Source organism: Rhinatrema bivittatum, chromosome 12 (assembly GCF_901001135.1).
Source record: "Rhinatrema bivittatum chromosome 12, aRhiBiv1.1, whole genome shotgun sequence".
NCBI classification, from domain to species: domain Eukaryota; kingdom Metazoa; phylum Chordata; class Amphibia; order Gymnophiona; family Rhinatrematidae; genus Rhinatrema; species Rhinatrema bivittatum.
The window spans coordinates 73799585-73816345 of NC_042626.1; the positions used below are offsets into that span (position 1 = coordinate 73799585).

The following is a 16761-nucleotide window of genomic DNA, read 5'->3' on the forward strand; positions in this document are numbered from 1 at the left end:
TTAGTAAAAATTTGTAACTTATCATTAAAATCATCCATTGTACCTGAAGACTGGAGGATAGCAAATGTAACCCCAATATTTAAAAAGGGCTCCAGGGGCGATCCGGGAAACTACAGACCGGTTAGCCTGACTTCAGTGCCAGGAAAAATAGTGGAAAGTGTTCTAAACATCAAAATCACAGAACATATAGAAAGACATGGTTTAATGGAACAAAGTCAGCACGGTTTTACCCAGGGCAAGTCTTGCCTCACAAATCTGCTTCACTTTTTTGAAGGAGTTAATAAACATGTGGATAAAGGTGAACCGGTAGATATAGTATACTTGGATTTTCAGAAGGCGTTTGACAAAGTTCCTCATGAGAGGCTTCTAGGAAAAGTAAAAAGTCATGGGATAGGTGGCGATGTCCTTTCGTGGATTGCAAACTGGCTAAAAGACAGGAAACAGAGAGTAGGATTAAATGGGCAATTTTCTCAGTGGAAGGGAGTGGACAGTGGAGTGCCTCAGGGATCTGTATTGGGACCCTTACTTTTCAATATATTTATAAATGATCTGGAAAGAAATACGACGAGTGAGATAATCAAATTTGCAGATGACACAAAATTGTTCAGAGTAGTTAAATCACAAGCAGATTGTGATAAATTGCAGGAAGACCTTGTGAGACTGGAAAATTGGGCATCCAAATGGCAGATGAAATTTAATGTGGATAAGTGCAAGGTGATGCATATAGGGAAAAATAACCCATGCTATAATTACACAATGTTGGGTTCCATATTAGGTGCTACAACCCAAGAAAGAGATCTAGGTGTCATAGTGGATAACACATTGAAATCGTCGGTACAGTGTGCTGCGGCAGTCAAAAAAGCAAACAGAATGTTGGGAATTATTTGAAAGGGAATGGTGAATAAAACGGAAAATGTCATAATGCCTCTGTATTGCTCCATGGTGAGACCGCACCTTGAATACTGTGTACATTTCTGGTCGCCGCATCTCAAAAAAGATATAATTGCGATGGAGAAGGTACAGAGAAGGGCTACCAAAATGATAAGGGGAATGGAACAACTCCCCTATGAGAAAAGACTAAAGAGGTTAGGACTTTTCAGCTTGGAGAAGAGACGACTGAGGGGGGATATGATAGAGGTGTTTAAAATCATGAGAGGTCTAGAACGGGTAGATGTGAATCGGTTATTTGCTCTTTCGGATAGTAGAAAGACTAGGGGGCACTCCATGAAGTTAGCATGGGGCACATTTAAAACTAATCGGAGAAAGTTCTTTTTTACTCAACGCACAATTAGACTCTGGAATTTGTTGCCAGAGGATGTGGTTAGTGCAGTTAATATAGCTGTGTTTAAAAAAGGATTGGATAAGTTCTTGGCGGAGAAGTCTATTACCTGCTATTAAGTTCACTTAGAGAATAGCCACTGCTATTAGCAATGGTTACATGGAATAGACTTAGTTTTTGGGTACTTGCCAGTTTCTTATGGCCTGGATTGGCCACTGTTGGAAACAGGATGCTGGGCTTGATGGACTCTTGGTCTGACCCAGTATGGCATTTTCTTATGTTCTTATGTTCTTATAACAGGAAATTGCATCCCTCCTCCACCAGCGAGCGATTCGGCGAATTCCATCTCGGGCTCGCAACAAAGGATTCTACTCACCATATTTCTTAATTCCCAAGAAGACCGGTGGCCTGAGACCAATCTTGGATCTCAGAGAGTTGAACAAACACTTGGTCAAAGTGAAATTCAAAATGGTATCTCTAAAAACAATCTTACCGCTTCTCCAACCCAAAGATTGGATGTGCTCCATTCACTTGAAAGATGCCTATACCCATATTCCAATACACCAGTCGTCATGGCAATACCTGTCTTTCCAATTTCAGAAGATACATTATCAGTATCAGGTACTCCCCTTTGGACTCTCGGCAGCCCCCAGAGTCTTCACCAAGTGAATGGCAGTGGTGGTGGCACATCTCCGTCAGTGGGGCATTAAAGTTTTCCCCTATCTGGATGATTGGCTGATTGTGGCCTCCGAGCCCCAGATTCTCAACAACTACCTACACCAAACCATTCAATGCCTGAATAATTTGGGGATCATTATCAATTATCAGAAATCAATTCTCATTCCGACGCAATCTATTCAGTTCATAAGAGCAAATCTCGACACCATCTGAGCCAGGGCGTTCCTACCAAAAGAAAGGAGACTAGACATGTACCGCCTCTTTCAAACCACAAGGTTACTCAGGACACCGTCTGCGAGACAAATACTCACCGTCCTGGGTCATATGGCGGCTGCCATTTACACCGTTCCCAACACACAATTCCATATGCGTCGTCTACAGTGGGGACTCAAATGACAATGGAAGCAACACACACAGTCATTATCAACCAGAGTGAAATTCACTCAGGCAATGCTACAGGATATACAGTGGTGGCTCCGGGGGAAGAATTTGCAGACGGGAGCATTGTTCTCCACTCCCCAACACAATGCAGTCCTTACCACAGATGTTTCAAGGAAAGGCTGGGGTGCACATCTAGACCAGCTACAAATGCAGGGTCTGTGGGCGCCGCAGGAACAAGACCTGCAGATCAACCTCTTAGAGCTCAGAGCGATCAAGAACGCCCTCCATACGTTCCTTCCGCACTTAAGAGCACGAAGAGTTATGGGTTACACCGACAACCAAGTCGCGATGTTCTACATCAACAAACAAGGAGGGTCCGGTTCCTGGTCCGTATGCAAGGAATCACTGCAAATTCTGGAACACGCGGCTCGACACTCCATATGTCTGCAAGCCACATACCTATCAGGAGCAGTCAACACTCAAGCCAACCGTCTAAGCAGAATATTCTACCCACACGAATGAACACTCAACCAAGTGGTGGAAATGTTGCTCCAGACGTTTTTGTTCAGTTTGGGCCAGCAAAATCCGGATAGCCCAGGATGCATTCCTCCTTCCATGGATGGAACCTCTCATGTACGCATTCCCTCTGATTCCCCTCCTAACATATACCATACAAAAGTGCATAAGAGATGCAGCACAATTGATCTTAATTGCACCAGCATGGCCGCGCCAACCGTGATACACTCATCTGCTCCATCTGTCAGTAGCGGATACGATATTGCTGCCGGACAGAGACGACCTCTTGATGCAAGAACAGGGAACCCTGTTACATCCCATGCACAGCTCCCTACACCTGACGGCGTGGAGATTGAGCAGTTCCTATGGAGAGAACAAGGGCTATCACTATCCACACAAACGATTCTCCTAGCCTCGAGAAAACCCTCCACCCGTAGAAACTATAGTTTCAAGTGAAAGCGGTATATGACATGGTGCTCTTCGGAAGGGATACCTCCCTTAGATTGCTCTCCGGAAAAATTACTGGATTACCTTCACTCCTTGTATCAGATGGGCCTTGCTACCTCGTCGATCCGAGTACATCTCAGTGCCATAGCCGCTTACCACCGACCATACAACGGAAAACCCATCTCTGGTCATCCGTTCATTTCAAGATTTCTGAAAGGCCTCACTCATCTTCGACCTCCCATTTCAAAGTCTCCGGTTCCGTGGAATCTCAATTTGGTGCTAGAACAATTAATGGTGGCGCCATTTGAACCAATGGATGACGCACACATCAAATACCTAACCTGGAAAGTAGTATTTCTCATCGCTCTGATGTCAGCCCGAGAAGTGAGTGAATTCCAGGCGTTGGTACACTACTCTCCAAACCTTCGATTCTTTCATAACAAGGTAGTACTGTGACCCCACCCATCGTTCCTACCTAAAGTTGTCACTCAATTGCATTTGAACCAATCCATCGAGTTGCCAATGTTCTTCCCCAAACCGCATCAGAACGAAAGGGAAAGATTGTTGCATACCTTGGACTGCAAAAGGGCATTAGCGTATTATAAACGTCGTACACAGTCTAGAGTGTCACAGTTATTTGTTTTTTTCAATCCGAACGCTCCTGGGATACCAGTAGCCAAATGGACTATATCAAGCTGGATTGCCCAATGCATTCAATTTTGCTACAACAAGAGAAAACTAATCTTAACCTCTCGCCCGAATGCATACCAAGTGAGGGCAATGTCCACCTCACTTGCTCATCTTTCTCAAGTACCACCAATAGACATCTGCAAAGTGGCGATGTGGTCTTCATTACACACGTTTACGTCGCACTACTGTCTAGACCAACAGACGACGGACGACTCTAAACTAAGGAAAGTGGTTTTACAGACAATATCTACCTGACCTACAACTGACTATCCACGCTTTGGATCACGCAAAAAAAAAAAGAAGAGAAAGAAAGACTTCAAACTAAGCACTGTAACAGCGTGATCCGGAGCTTAGGACTCCCATGACAGCATGGCTAATTCAGCCCTGCTATCAACAGGAAAAAGCAAGTTTGCTTACCGTAAACGGTGTTTCCGTAGATAGCAGGATGAATTAGCCATGCTGACCCACCCACCTCCCTGGATAGTCAGCAAGTTCTTAACCAACTGCTACATCACAGACTGAGGAGAGACTGTTTTTCTGCACGGGAAGGCACATGCAGCCGCATAGAGCAAAGCTCTGTTTCTACTACAAAGCTTCGCCTCCTGGGCCCTGATGGACAGTTCCCATGACAGCATGGCTAATTCATCCTGCTATCTACGGAAACACCGTTTACCGTAAGCAAACTTGCTTTACTAAATTAGTCCCTTGAAAGTTTATCAGTTCTCCCATATTTATTCCTTACTGTAGTGCATTTCAGTGAGAGATTAAGGCAAGGCACTATACCTGTCAACATTTGGAGAGAGAGACCTTGATTGAGAGATTCTCATACTGTCAGTGTATGAGCACTCCACCAGAAAAATCAGACTTCAAAATAGTGGGCAGGAAGATCACAATGTGTAAATTATAATTAGCCTTCAACACTGTATCAGTAGCACTACAGCTGTGACAGACATTTACATTTTAACTTGTCTTAGAAGGCCATTTTATAATACCATAATGATAGATCCAGCTCGAAAGTGGATCCAGTTTGTATTTGGTTCTGTCTTGTTTTTGTTGTATTGATTATGTTGGCTTTTGTCCATTTTTATGGTTTTAAATTATGTATGTACTTACTATGATTCGCCTTGGACTTTTTAGGATATAAGCGAAATATACCGTAAGCTTTTTAGATAAATTATATGGGGCGTAGAACTCACAAATGGTCTTTTCTTTGTTGAATAAGAGGGCATCGTCCTCCTCGTAACCCTGCATCAACTCGAATCCCTCAGTTCTCTTTAAATGTGGAAACCCAGATTAGGCAGAGGGTTAGTTGTATGTGTTACTTTACTACTTCCTTCTTGAGGGACCCTTTCTAGCGGCGATAGTCATCCTGACGCTTTGACCTAGCGTGTGGTGCTTTCACACAAGTGTATCTGTACATACAGTAAAGGTGCGTGATTTTATGCCTCAATGCCGGTGCGCGCTTCCGACCCTTGCAGCTGCTGAGGCTCCCTGAGGAGGGTTGCTTAGCTGCTTACCCCTTTAAGGCCAGAAGACTTGCGTCTGACGTCAACGCGCCATATCCCAGAGCGTGGCGAGGCGGAGGGGTCTAGATAACGGGCCGGGAATCTCCCGCCACTGAGAGCGAATCCAGGGTGAATGAGCACGTGGCGTAGGGAGCAGCGGCGATGGCAGGTGAGTGGCCAGGACTGAAGGATGCACGACGCCACAGGGCAACCGACTCTTTTCCCCACACGTGCATTGGGAGGCGCATCAAGACCGGAGCGCCGGGTGGGATTCAGAAAATCCCGTCCAGGGATTTCTCAAATTTAATGCAGAATTTGAGGGGCTGTGGAAGGAAGTACATTTTGAGAAGGGAAAAATAAGGAAGCGTGTTAAAAAGTTATAGCAGGCTTTTTAATAGTGCCGTTCGGTGTAGTTGGTCCAGAAGATAAAATCTGTTTTCTGAGAAATCTTTAATAAGAAATGAAAACTTTATGCTGAGCATCCTCAAAACTTTAACTAATGTTCATTCTATACAATTACTGTAACTTTTAGAAAGGGGGTTTCAGCCATTTCTTGAGAAGAAGCTTTTTAGCGATACCCAGCGGCACGTTTCGTTTCTTCTGTGAGTTTTGCTAATTCAGAAAGGTTTGAAAAGTTTAAATACATTTAGTAATAAACACCTACAGACATACACTGCATCCAGTGTAACACTCAACGTGATTGCATTTATTTTGATTTATGCTTTGAGAACATTTAGTTCCTGCCTTTACCATATGTTTTTTTGTGTCTACTTTCGGAAGAAAAAGAAGGCGTATGGGCGCCCCCCCCCCCCCCCGCTAATAACTTTTGTGTTTGATATTCTGGCCACACCAGATTTTCAGGATACGTCAGGGGGCACATGAGTACTCTTGACAGTGGTAGTATTTTTTTTTTATCCACCGGTATGTGCCGACCACAGAGGGAGGTGTGCATGTCCAGGAAAGTAGGCTCCTTAAGTTCTAGGTAGAACTTCTTGTTTTGTATTGAACCTGTTTTTATGGCAGTGTATATAATTAGCATTTAAGTATTGTGATTTTACTACCATTTGCAAAAACGGTATACTACTGGTATGTTCTTAATGTGAAAAAAGTAAGCTTCTGCTGCTTTAAAATATGCAATAATAAATGCAAATTACATTACAAATAAATAAATTTAGTATTCTGTATCAATTCAGTCTCACAGGAGGTATAAGGGAGAAAAATAATTGTAGATTAGGATTTAAAAAGTACTCTGCTTTCTTCTTATTCATATGCCTAATTGAAAATGTTAATTAAAAAGGAATATTTGATGGAGAATAAAGCTTCTTTTAAAACAGTCTCAGACTCATTGTGCGAGGAGCCTGTGACCTGACTAATGGGACAAATACTTAAGGACTGATTTTAAATCCCCTGCACATGTAAGTTTGAAAATAAGAAAAAAACAAAAAGGTAGGGCCTTCAAAGGGGTTGGGGAGGAGAGGGGAAGAGGGAAGATAGGTAGGGGGTAGGAAAATTTCTTCCCAGTCCGCTCCTTAATTGAAGCGGACTGGTAGGGAATTGGGGGAGACCCGATCTCGTCGTCATGCGAAAATTGCTATTTTCAACCCCCCCTGCGTGCGCTGCCCCAGATTTGATAACCGCGTGCATGTTATAAAATCTCACATGCGCGTATTTAAAAAAAATCCACCCATTAGATTCTAAATAAAAGACGGGTAGTTTTCACATAGATAAGCAGCTGAATTAGCCATGCTGTATGGGTTCGTCTCCATGCCACTAGGTGGCGGAGCTCTCAAAGTCTATCAAAGACTTTTAGCTAGGTACACTCTCCCTCCTGTATCCTGACAGGATTACCTCAGGCTCCTCAGTCTGTTTTTTTCCACGCAACGGTGTTCGCGAAGCTCTCTCCTTCTCTTTTCATTTAAAATTACAACATCTATAGAGATACTTCACGGATAAGAGCATAAAGGAAACAAAGCACATAAAATTAAAAAAAAAAAAGATTTTCTCAGCAGCCCGCCCTTACGAGATCATTCAAACATCTCGGGGCATCCCCTCCCCCTCTCAGACGTTCGCCGACTCAATTGCCTCCTCGGTTAACCCCCGGTTCCCCGGGCGAGTACAGAGTATAGGCCGGGGGAGGGGCACAACTACACTGAATTCTGGGCTGCCTACCGGGTGACTGCTAAAGACCCAGCCAACCTCAGCTATCCGAAGCGCCGACTCTGGGGTGCGGACACAGTATTAAGGGCCCACAACCCCCACCAGAGTGCCAACTTTTTAAAACGGACATGCACCTAAATGAACACTGGCGCGCCCAGCACCGAGGTGTCGAGGCAGGCACCGGAGCACCGAGGCGTCGACGCAGGCACCAGAGTGCAGAGGCGTCGACACAGACGCCAAGATACGTGTGCACCAACGCAATCGCTGAGGCACCGGCGCATCTATGCGGCCGCAGGTGCATAGACTCAACCGCAGGTGCAACAACTCATTGATGCGGCCACTGGCGCGCCGACTCATTCACGAGGCCGCCAACGAGCCGACTCATCCACGGGGCCGGCGGAGCGCCCACACATCAATGTGACCACCGGCACGCGGTATCATCGACACGGCCGCCGCCGCCAGAGCACCTTACCGGGAGCGAAAGCACTACTCCCATTGGTGTAGCAGCCATCGCGCCGACCCAGCACCACATCGATGCGACAGCCACCAACGCAACACATAAGGATCTCTTGCAGCACTGTACAACAGGAAAATGGAGAGCTTTGTTCGATTTCTCTGAGCTCACTCAAACTCCTGGCACCTTTCTCATCGATTGGTCACACCGCATATTTATGCATTCCCTTCGTCTGTTTCCACTCATCTCTCGATCACTCCAGAGATGCAAAGAAGACCGGGCGATTCTGCCATATCGCAGATAGGCATAAAACCAAGCCCATCTGTTCCTCATTGCGCCAACATAACCAAGACGTCCATGGTACGGTTCCCTATGACAGCTTTCCATCTGCAACCCAATTCTCCTGGACGCAACTCCTAGTTTCTTCACTAGACTGAGTGAACATCCTCTCCACGCCTCCCCACACCTTAGGGCGTGGACATTGATGAGCTCGCTTATCTACGTTTTTTTCTCCTATCCTCGGGACAACTCTCCATCATATTTAAGTACCAGTAAGATTGTCCCGCTGCGCTTCCGAGTGTTCATCAACAGGTATAGCCCCTTAACTGGCTCACCTGGCGGTTTTTTGTTCTACCTTCATCTCGCTGCAGCAAAGGCAATGCAACTCCTCATGAGTTCCTGCAAGCACCATTACAGCTTATTACCTTCATCTAGAGGAAAAACCACTTTCATGTTACTCATTGGTATACCTCTTCATGTACGGCCTATTATGCCTACATCCACTTACAAAACCACCGGTGCCGTGGCACATTAACATGAATCTCGAACAGCTAATGCTGTTATTCCTTGCACCTCTACACAATTTTCACCTTCGCTCCTTGCATACAGGTGTTTTTTCCTATTCAATTTCACTCCTGCAAGAAGACCAAGTGAATTACAACCATTGGGTCACTATCCTCTTTCTCTTCAATTTCACCACGGCAGGGTAACCTTGCACACTTACCTGGAGTTTCTGCTAACGGTAACGTCCCGTTTCTGCATTAACCTAGACATCACCTAATCCACGTTCCATCCAAACCTCTTACTATTAGCAATAAGGAGAGGATGACATACCTTGATTGTAATCGTGCACCAGCATACTACAATACGTGCACTCTGTCACCCAATCAACCTTACAACTGTTTCTTTGTCAATCCAAACGCACAAGAGTGTCCAATGCCGACAACAACTTCATCCAAAGCGATATCCAATTATATTCTTTTCAGCGATAATGGAAAGTTGCAAACGCTATCTGCAATCCTAACTTCACATCAAGTGCATGAGATGACAACCTAGATTGCCTCTTTCTCCATCAAGTACCTCTCATAGACATCTATGAAGAGGCGACACAATCACCGCTACACATTTTTCACATTCCACCAGTGTTTCCAAAAACAGATGGTGGATGATCCTTTGCGACGGACTATCCTACAGAAGTGCAAAATTCTAAGCCTTCATAGGAACTGTCCGCCACTATTTCATATTGAGCAAAAAAAAAATTAATTGATACATACTAATTGCTCAATATGTCAGCTGGGACTCCCATACAGCATGGCTAATTCAGCTGCTTATCTACGTGAAAAGAGCAAGTTTGCTTACCGTAAATGGTGTTTTCCGTAGATAGCAGATGAATTAGCCATGCTGACCCGCCCGCCTCATCAGACAGTTCTAGCATACCTACCTTGCTTTGAGCCTGAGGTAATTCTGTCAGGATACAGGAGGGAAGGAGTACCTAGCTAAAAGTCTTCGATAGGCTTTGAGAGCTCTGCCACCTAGTGGCACGGAGGACGCACCCATACAGCATGGCTAATTCATCTGCTATCTACGGAAAACACCATTTACGGTAAGCAAACCTGCTTTTACTGTCTTTACAGCAGAGATGAAGCAAAACCCAATTCCTGTTTGTCATTGAAAATTATCCCAAAATGCTAACAATAGTCTGAATGTTCACAATGCTTATCCTACTTTCGGATGGGAAGAAGGCTTTGGAGAACATCACATTAATATAAGTTTCAAGCATTTCTGTTATTTCTTGGTGCTGTTTTTTTGGAACTGGGTAATCAAGAGTCTGACCTAAGTGGAGGTTGAATTTCTGTTTGAGAAAATAAGTAAAAGTATTTTCTATGTCCTTTCCACAAAGAGAGCATTGGTTCTTTAGTCCATGAAACAATCCAGTAAGAGATAAACCAGCTCACGCTCAGTGTTCCAGTACATACCCAAATCATTCCAGACTTCTGGGTTTTGTAATCCTGCCAGCATATGGAGACAGATAAAATTTTATTGAAACCTCTGTATAACTAAGGGCCTCATTTTCCAAGCACTTTACCGCGTGCGATAAATTTGCAAATCGCGTTAACAGCTGTTAACGCGAAGTAGTCATTTGGTATTCAGGGGGCGGAGCATATGTAAAGCGGGAACCTGTGTATCGTGTGCGGTGAAACAGCCGCAGTGTTAGCGCGGCTGCTAACTCCAACCTCGCGTTATGGACTGCGTTACAGGCCTGAAAAGGATTACCGCCATCCACAATAGTCCCAGACAGCCTGAGAGAGAGAGAGAGAGAGAGAGAGAGAGAGAGAGAGAGAGAGAGAGAGAGAGAGAGAGAGAGAGAGAGAGAGAGAGAGAGAGAGAGAGAGAGAACCTTACTATAGTGCCTATGCCCTACATAGGTATTTTAACCCCTATGGGAGGGCCACCTACTAACTCGGGGTGGGGATTAGGTATGAGCGTCGGGGGTTGGGGGCCACTTTCGCATTCCACATGAGACCTACGGACAGAACAGTGGTCTCTAGTGCAGATTTGCTGGCCGTCGGAGTGAGGACGCTCACTCCAAGCGGAGATTTGGCCAACATTCTCTCCACCTAGCATGTTGTTGCCCAGGTAGAGTGTCCATCAAGCTAGGTAGAGAGAACGTTGCCCAAACCACTTCTTGGAGTGAGCGTCCTCACTCCGACGGCCAGCAAATCTGCACTAGAGGCCACTGTTCTGTCCGTAGGTCTCATGTGGAATGCGAAAGTGGCCCCCAACCCCCGACGCTCATACCTAATCCCCACCCCGAGTTAGTAGGTGGCCCTCCCATAGGGGTTAAAATACCTATGTAGGGCATAGGCACTATAGTAAGGTTCTCTCTCTCTCTCTCTCTCTCTCTCTCTCTCTCTCTCTCTCTCTCTCTCTCTCTCTCTCTCTCTCTCTCTCTCTCTCTCTCTCTCTCTCTCTCTCTCTCTCTCTCTCTCTCAACAGGCTGTCTGGGACTATCGTGCACTGCGATAAAAGAAACCGGCAAATATCGTGCACTGCGATAAAAGACTGAAAGAATCATCGTGCACTGGGAAAACATCGCGTGCGGTGCTAATGTTTTCGTGAATGGCAAAAACATCGCCGCACGCGATTTTTCCCCACTGCACGAAAGAAGCCTCATTTGCATTGGTAACGCCCCCTAATGCGTTACCAATGCAATATTGGAAAATAAGGCCCTAAGTGCACTACCTGCAGTTCCTTAATATTTTTCTGTCCCAGCAGATGGCATATAGAGCAAAACCTGTAGTCTGAAAAAAAAAAAAAGGAAAGAAGAGATAGTGGATTTCCAATGGAACCTCCCAGGGAGTTGTAAGGACTTGGTAGGGCTATCCTCCCAGGTCGAGTCATATGAACAGGGGGTTGGTAACCCTTTTTTTTTTTTTAAACTCTTTATCATTTTTCATAATTACAAAAACTGAATTTTGCAAGTCAGAAACACATGGAGAGATATTTAAATTCTAATTATTCTTTAAAACATAACTATCACTCCTCAAAGAAAAACTCCATTTAACCAAAATAACAATATAGTATGTTATTATACGGTGATCCAGTAAATTATAGAGAGAGATACAATCACAAATAATTAAAAATAATAAGGCATTGACACGACTATCAGCCACATTATTCCATTTAAATATCTATGGGAGAAGAAGTGGTGGGAGACTTTGATGCCAGAAAATGTTTTAGTTGTTCCACATTGAAAAATATATAAACTTCCTTCCCCCTCCTCAACACACTCTTACAAGGAAATTTTAATTTGAAGTTGAACCCCAAGGAAATTATTCGTTGGCGTAGAGCTAAAAATTCTCTATGCTTAAGTTGTGTGGTTGAAGAGAGGTCTGGTAAAATTTTAACATTTTCATTCATAAAGGAGATTGGAAATTTTCTGAAATAATTTTTCATTACATTTTGAACATTAAACATTGATATTAATGAAACCAAAAGAGTGTTTCTGTCCAAGATTTCTTAAGTTGAACTTTCTAAGATTTCTGTCGGATTTTCTTGCAGGTTTAATCTGTATGATATTGCCATTGCTTTAGGAAGGAAATAACATTTATTGATTGCTGGTGAGTTTCCATCTTCAAAACCAAGAGCTTCTTGAAAAAACCTTTTCAAAGTAACATAAGGAATCTCTCTTAAAATTCTAGGGAATTTCAAAATTCTTATAAGAACCTAATAACATAAGAACATGCCGTACTGGGTCAGACCAAGGGTCCATCAAGCCCAGCATTATGTTTCCAACAGTGGCCAATCCAGGCCATAAGAACCTGGCAAGTACCCAAAAACTAAGGGGCAGATTTTAAATAAATACGCGAGCGCGTACTTTTGTTCGCGCACCAGGCGCGAACAAAAGTACGCTGGATTTTATAAGATACGCGCGTAGCCGCGCATATCTTATAAAATCCGGGGTCAGCGCGCGCAAGGGGGTGCACATTTGTGCAACCTGCGCGCGCCGAGCCCAGCGCGAGCTGCATGTTCCCTCTGAGGCCGCTCCGATTTCGGAGCGGCCTCGGAGGGAACTTTTCTTCGCCCTCCCTTCCCCTACCTAACCCACCCCCCCCGGCCCTATCTAAACCCCCCCCTTACCTTTGTCGGCAAAGTTACGCCTGCTAAAATCAGGCGTAACTTTGCGCGTGTCGCCGGCAGCCCCGCTCCGTCCTCCGGTCCCGGGGGCTGGTCCGGAGGCCTCGACCTCGCCCCCGGGCCGGCACCACGCCTCCGAAACGCCGGGGCACGCCCCCAGACACGCCCCTTCCCGCCCCTTTTCGAAAGCCCCGGGGCTTTACGCGTGCCGGCGGCCTATGCAAAATAGGCACGCCGGCGCGCGAGGGCCCTGCGCGCGTAAATCCTGAAGAATTTACGCGCGCGGGCCTTTTAAAATCCGCCCCTAAGTCTATTCCATGTTACCATTGCTAGTAATAGCAGTGGCTATTTTCTAAGTCAACTTAATTAATAGCAGGTAATGAATTTCTCCTCCAAAGAACTTATCCAATCCTTTTTTAAACACAGCTATACTAACTGCACTAACCACATCCTCTGGCAACAAATTCCAGAGTTTTAATTGTGCATTGAGTAAAAAAGAACTTTCTCTGATTAGTTTTAAATGTGCCACATGCTAACTTCATGGAGTGCCCCCTAGTCTTTCTATTATCCGAAAGAGTAAATAACCGATTCACATCTACTCGTTCTAGACCTCTCATGATTTTAAACACCTCTATCATATCCCCCCTCAGCCGTCTCTTCACCAAGCTGAAAAGTCCTAACCTCTTTAGGCTTTCCTCATAGGGGAGCTGATCCATTCCCCTTATCATTTTGGTAGCCCTTCTCTGTACCTTCTCCATCGCAATTATATCTTTATCCCAGGACAAGCAGGATGCTAGTCCTCACATATGGGTGACAACATGAACGGAGCCTTAGTGCGGGAAAAACTTTCTGTCAAAGTTTCTAGAACTTTTGACTGGCCTCGAGAGGCCACTGAGCATGCTCAGCATGCTATGATATTCTCTGCCACAGGTGTCTCTCTTCAGTCTTCTTTTTTCCGCGCTGCCATTAGCATCGCGGGACAGGTGATATTCTCTCTCACAAATCTCTCTCTCTCTCTCTCAGATTTGTTCCACCGGCTGGTGAGTACTTTTGAAAAAGTTTTGAAAACTTTTTTTCTCTCACGATTTCCCACATAGCTCGACGGCTGTCAGCTAAAAATGGCGACCGGTTTCAAAAAATGTACCGTCTGTAGTAAAACCATGTCGATTACCGATCCACACCTAGAGTGTGTTCTTTGTCTGGGTAAAAACCATGACATTACTGCCTGTGATAAATGTGCAGAAATGACTGCCAAAACTCAAAGAACTCGACAAGAAAAAATGGAACACCTATTCCATTTACAATTGATCCCTTCACCGTCAAAATCCTCTAAGTCGTCTCTGGCCGGAACGACTAAACGCCTTTTAGTTAAAAAATCTCGACCGCAAGGCTCCGGTGATCAACCGTCCCTGCCGTCGTCGGTGGCGTCGACAAAATCGGCAGATCATTCCAAAAAGCACAGGCATCGACATCGACACCCGGAACCATCGACCTCGACATCCCCAGAGGAATCGAGACCAAAGCGGCCATGTATACAGGATACGCCAGCAGCATCACCGCCTGGGCCCACTCCATCGATGCCGCTCGTTCCTTCTCAGGAAATACTACCGCAGCCACCACCACCGCTTACACCTGCCTTACTACCGGCAGCTGTACAGCCAGAGCTATCTGAATTAATCAGACAAGCGGTACTTCAGGCGCTGAAGGAACAGAATATTCCGGCGATACTGCCGATGCGACCAGCATCGATGCCGGTAAACATACCGATGCCGGTGGGATCACCGATGCCGATTCCATCACTGGAATCGACGACTTCTCGAGGACCGAGAATCATGACAACATCGACGTCGATCTACGCCCAATTACCACCTATTTCATCGATGCCGATCTCGATGACTGGGCCGTTGACGTCCTCGACACTGCGTCCATCGATTCCCTCGATGTCGACGACTGAACCCTCGATGACATCGAGGCCTTCTGATCAAGGGAAAGAAAATATTGAAATGTATCGACAACTTTTAGAAAGATACCACAAAGTTATCGATACTCTTCCAGAAAAAACACCTCAAGAAGTTTTTACCATCGATGACTCTCAGCCAGGCCCTTCAGGCCTTCATCATCCTCACCCAAGATCCCCCTACACACAGGATCCAGATGATTCATGGGACTCTGAGTCCTCAGAATCTTTTCTCTCAGATCCATCTCCGCCTGATCCCAGGAAAAGATCTCCTCCTGAAGATCTTTCTTTTTCATCTTTCATTCAGGACTTGGCAGATTCCATTCCATTTAAGCTTTCCACTGAACAAGACACAAGACAACAGACACTAGAGGTATTACAGTTCGTGGACCCACCTAAGCAGGTCTTAGCTGTTCCAATACACGAAGTCCTTCTTGAAGTTCAAAATAGGATATGGGAACATCCATCTTCAGTGTCTGCAGTCAACAAAAGAATAGATTCTACCTATTTGGTACAACCAGTTCCAGGTTACCAAAAACAGCAACTACCACATCAGTCTGTTGTGGTAGAATCTGCCCAGAAAAAATCCAAGAGAATCCGTCCACACTCATCTAATCCTCCAGGCAAAGATCATCGTTTTCTAGATGCCTTAGGCCGAAAAATGTATCAGAGTGCAATGCTCAATTCCAGAATTTCTGCCTATCAATTATATATTACACAGCATCAAAGAAATATGTGGAAGCAAATGGAAGAGCTTATTACCTCTTTCCCTTCCCAATTACAAGAGCAAGCACAATCCATTATCTCTAAAGGATTGGAGGCTGGAAAACATGAGGTGAGGGCAGTGTATGACAGTTTCGAGACATCTTCTAGGGCAGCAGCTACTGCAATCACTGCAAGAAGATGGGCATGGCTAAAAGCCTCAGACCTCAGGTCTGAGGTACAAGATAAACTGGTAGATTTACCATGCCAAGGGGACAATTTGTTTGGAGACAAAGTCCAGGAAGCAGTCCAGCAGCTAAAGGACCACTCTGAAACTCTTAAACAGTTGTCTCAAACATCACAGGACCCTGTATCTCAACCTCCTCGACGATTCCCTCGTAGAGATACTAGGCGTCCATATTACAGACCAAGAAGATATTACCCCCAGTCTTCTAGGGGAAGATCCACAAGTCCTCAACCACGGTCACAGGCCAGACAGCCTAGAACAACCAGACCACAGCCTCCTCCTCAAACAGGACCGGCTACAGGTTTTTGAAGCTCAATCCAGAGAACAAGCCAAGTCACCAAATCCTCAACCAGAACTCCCAGTAGGAGGAAGAGTAAAATTTTTTCAGGAAAATTGGCAAACAATAACATCAGATCAGTGGGTACTCTCTGTAATATCTTGAGGATACAAACTGAACTTCCTATCACTTCCTCCTCAAAATCCTCCAAGATTCTTCAAACAGAATCTCAACTTCTCACTCTACAAATAGAATTATCCACCCTTCTGAAAGCAAGGTCTATACAACTTGTACCTCGCTCTCAGAGGGGCAAAGGATTCTATTCCCGATATTTCCTCATTCCAAAGAAAACCGGGGGCCTTCGTCCAATTCTAGACCTCAGAAATCTCAACAAATTTCTAAGAAAAGAAAAGTTCAGAATGATTTCTCTAGGAACCATACTTCCACTCCTTCAAAGAGATGACTGGCTTTGTTCTCTGGACCTTCAAGATGCTTATGCTCACATTCCAATCTTTCCACCTCACCGCAAATACCTGAGCTTCATAGTAGGCCAT

General features: G+C 45.0%; 1 protein-coding gene across 3 annotated transcripts in view; it reads left to right on the forward strand.

Moving 5' to 3' along the window:
- The window catches only part of IKZF3 (IKAROS family zinc finger 3), a 631603-nt gene that overhangs the window by 29326 nt on the left and 585516 nt on the right, over positions 1–16761 (forward strand). For 2 of the 3 annotated variants that reach the window (XM_029572755.1, XM_029572757.1), the window contains exon 1: positions 5578–5665. The exons of the other annotated variant lie outside the window; for it this stretch is intronic. In XM_029572755.1, the coding sequence (XP_029428615.1) occupies positions 5659–5665 (7 nt within the window). In that variant the 5' untranslated portion in view covers positions 5578–5658. Of the gene's footprint in view, positions 1–5577; positions 5666–16761 lie in introns of those variants that run through there. 3 annotated transcript variants of the gene reach the window in all.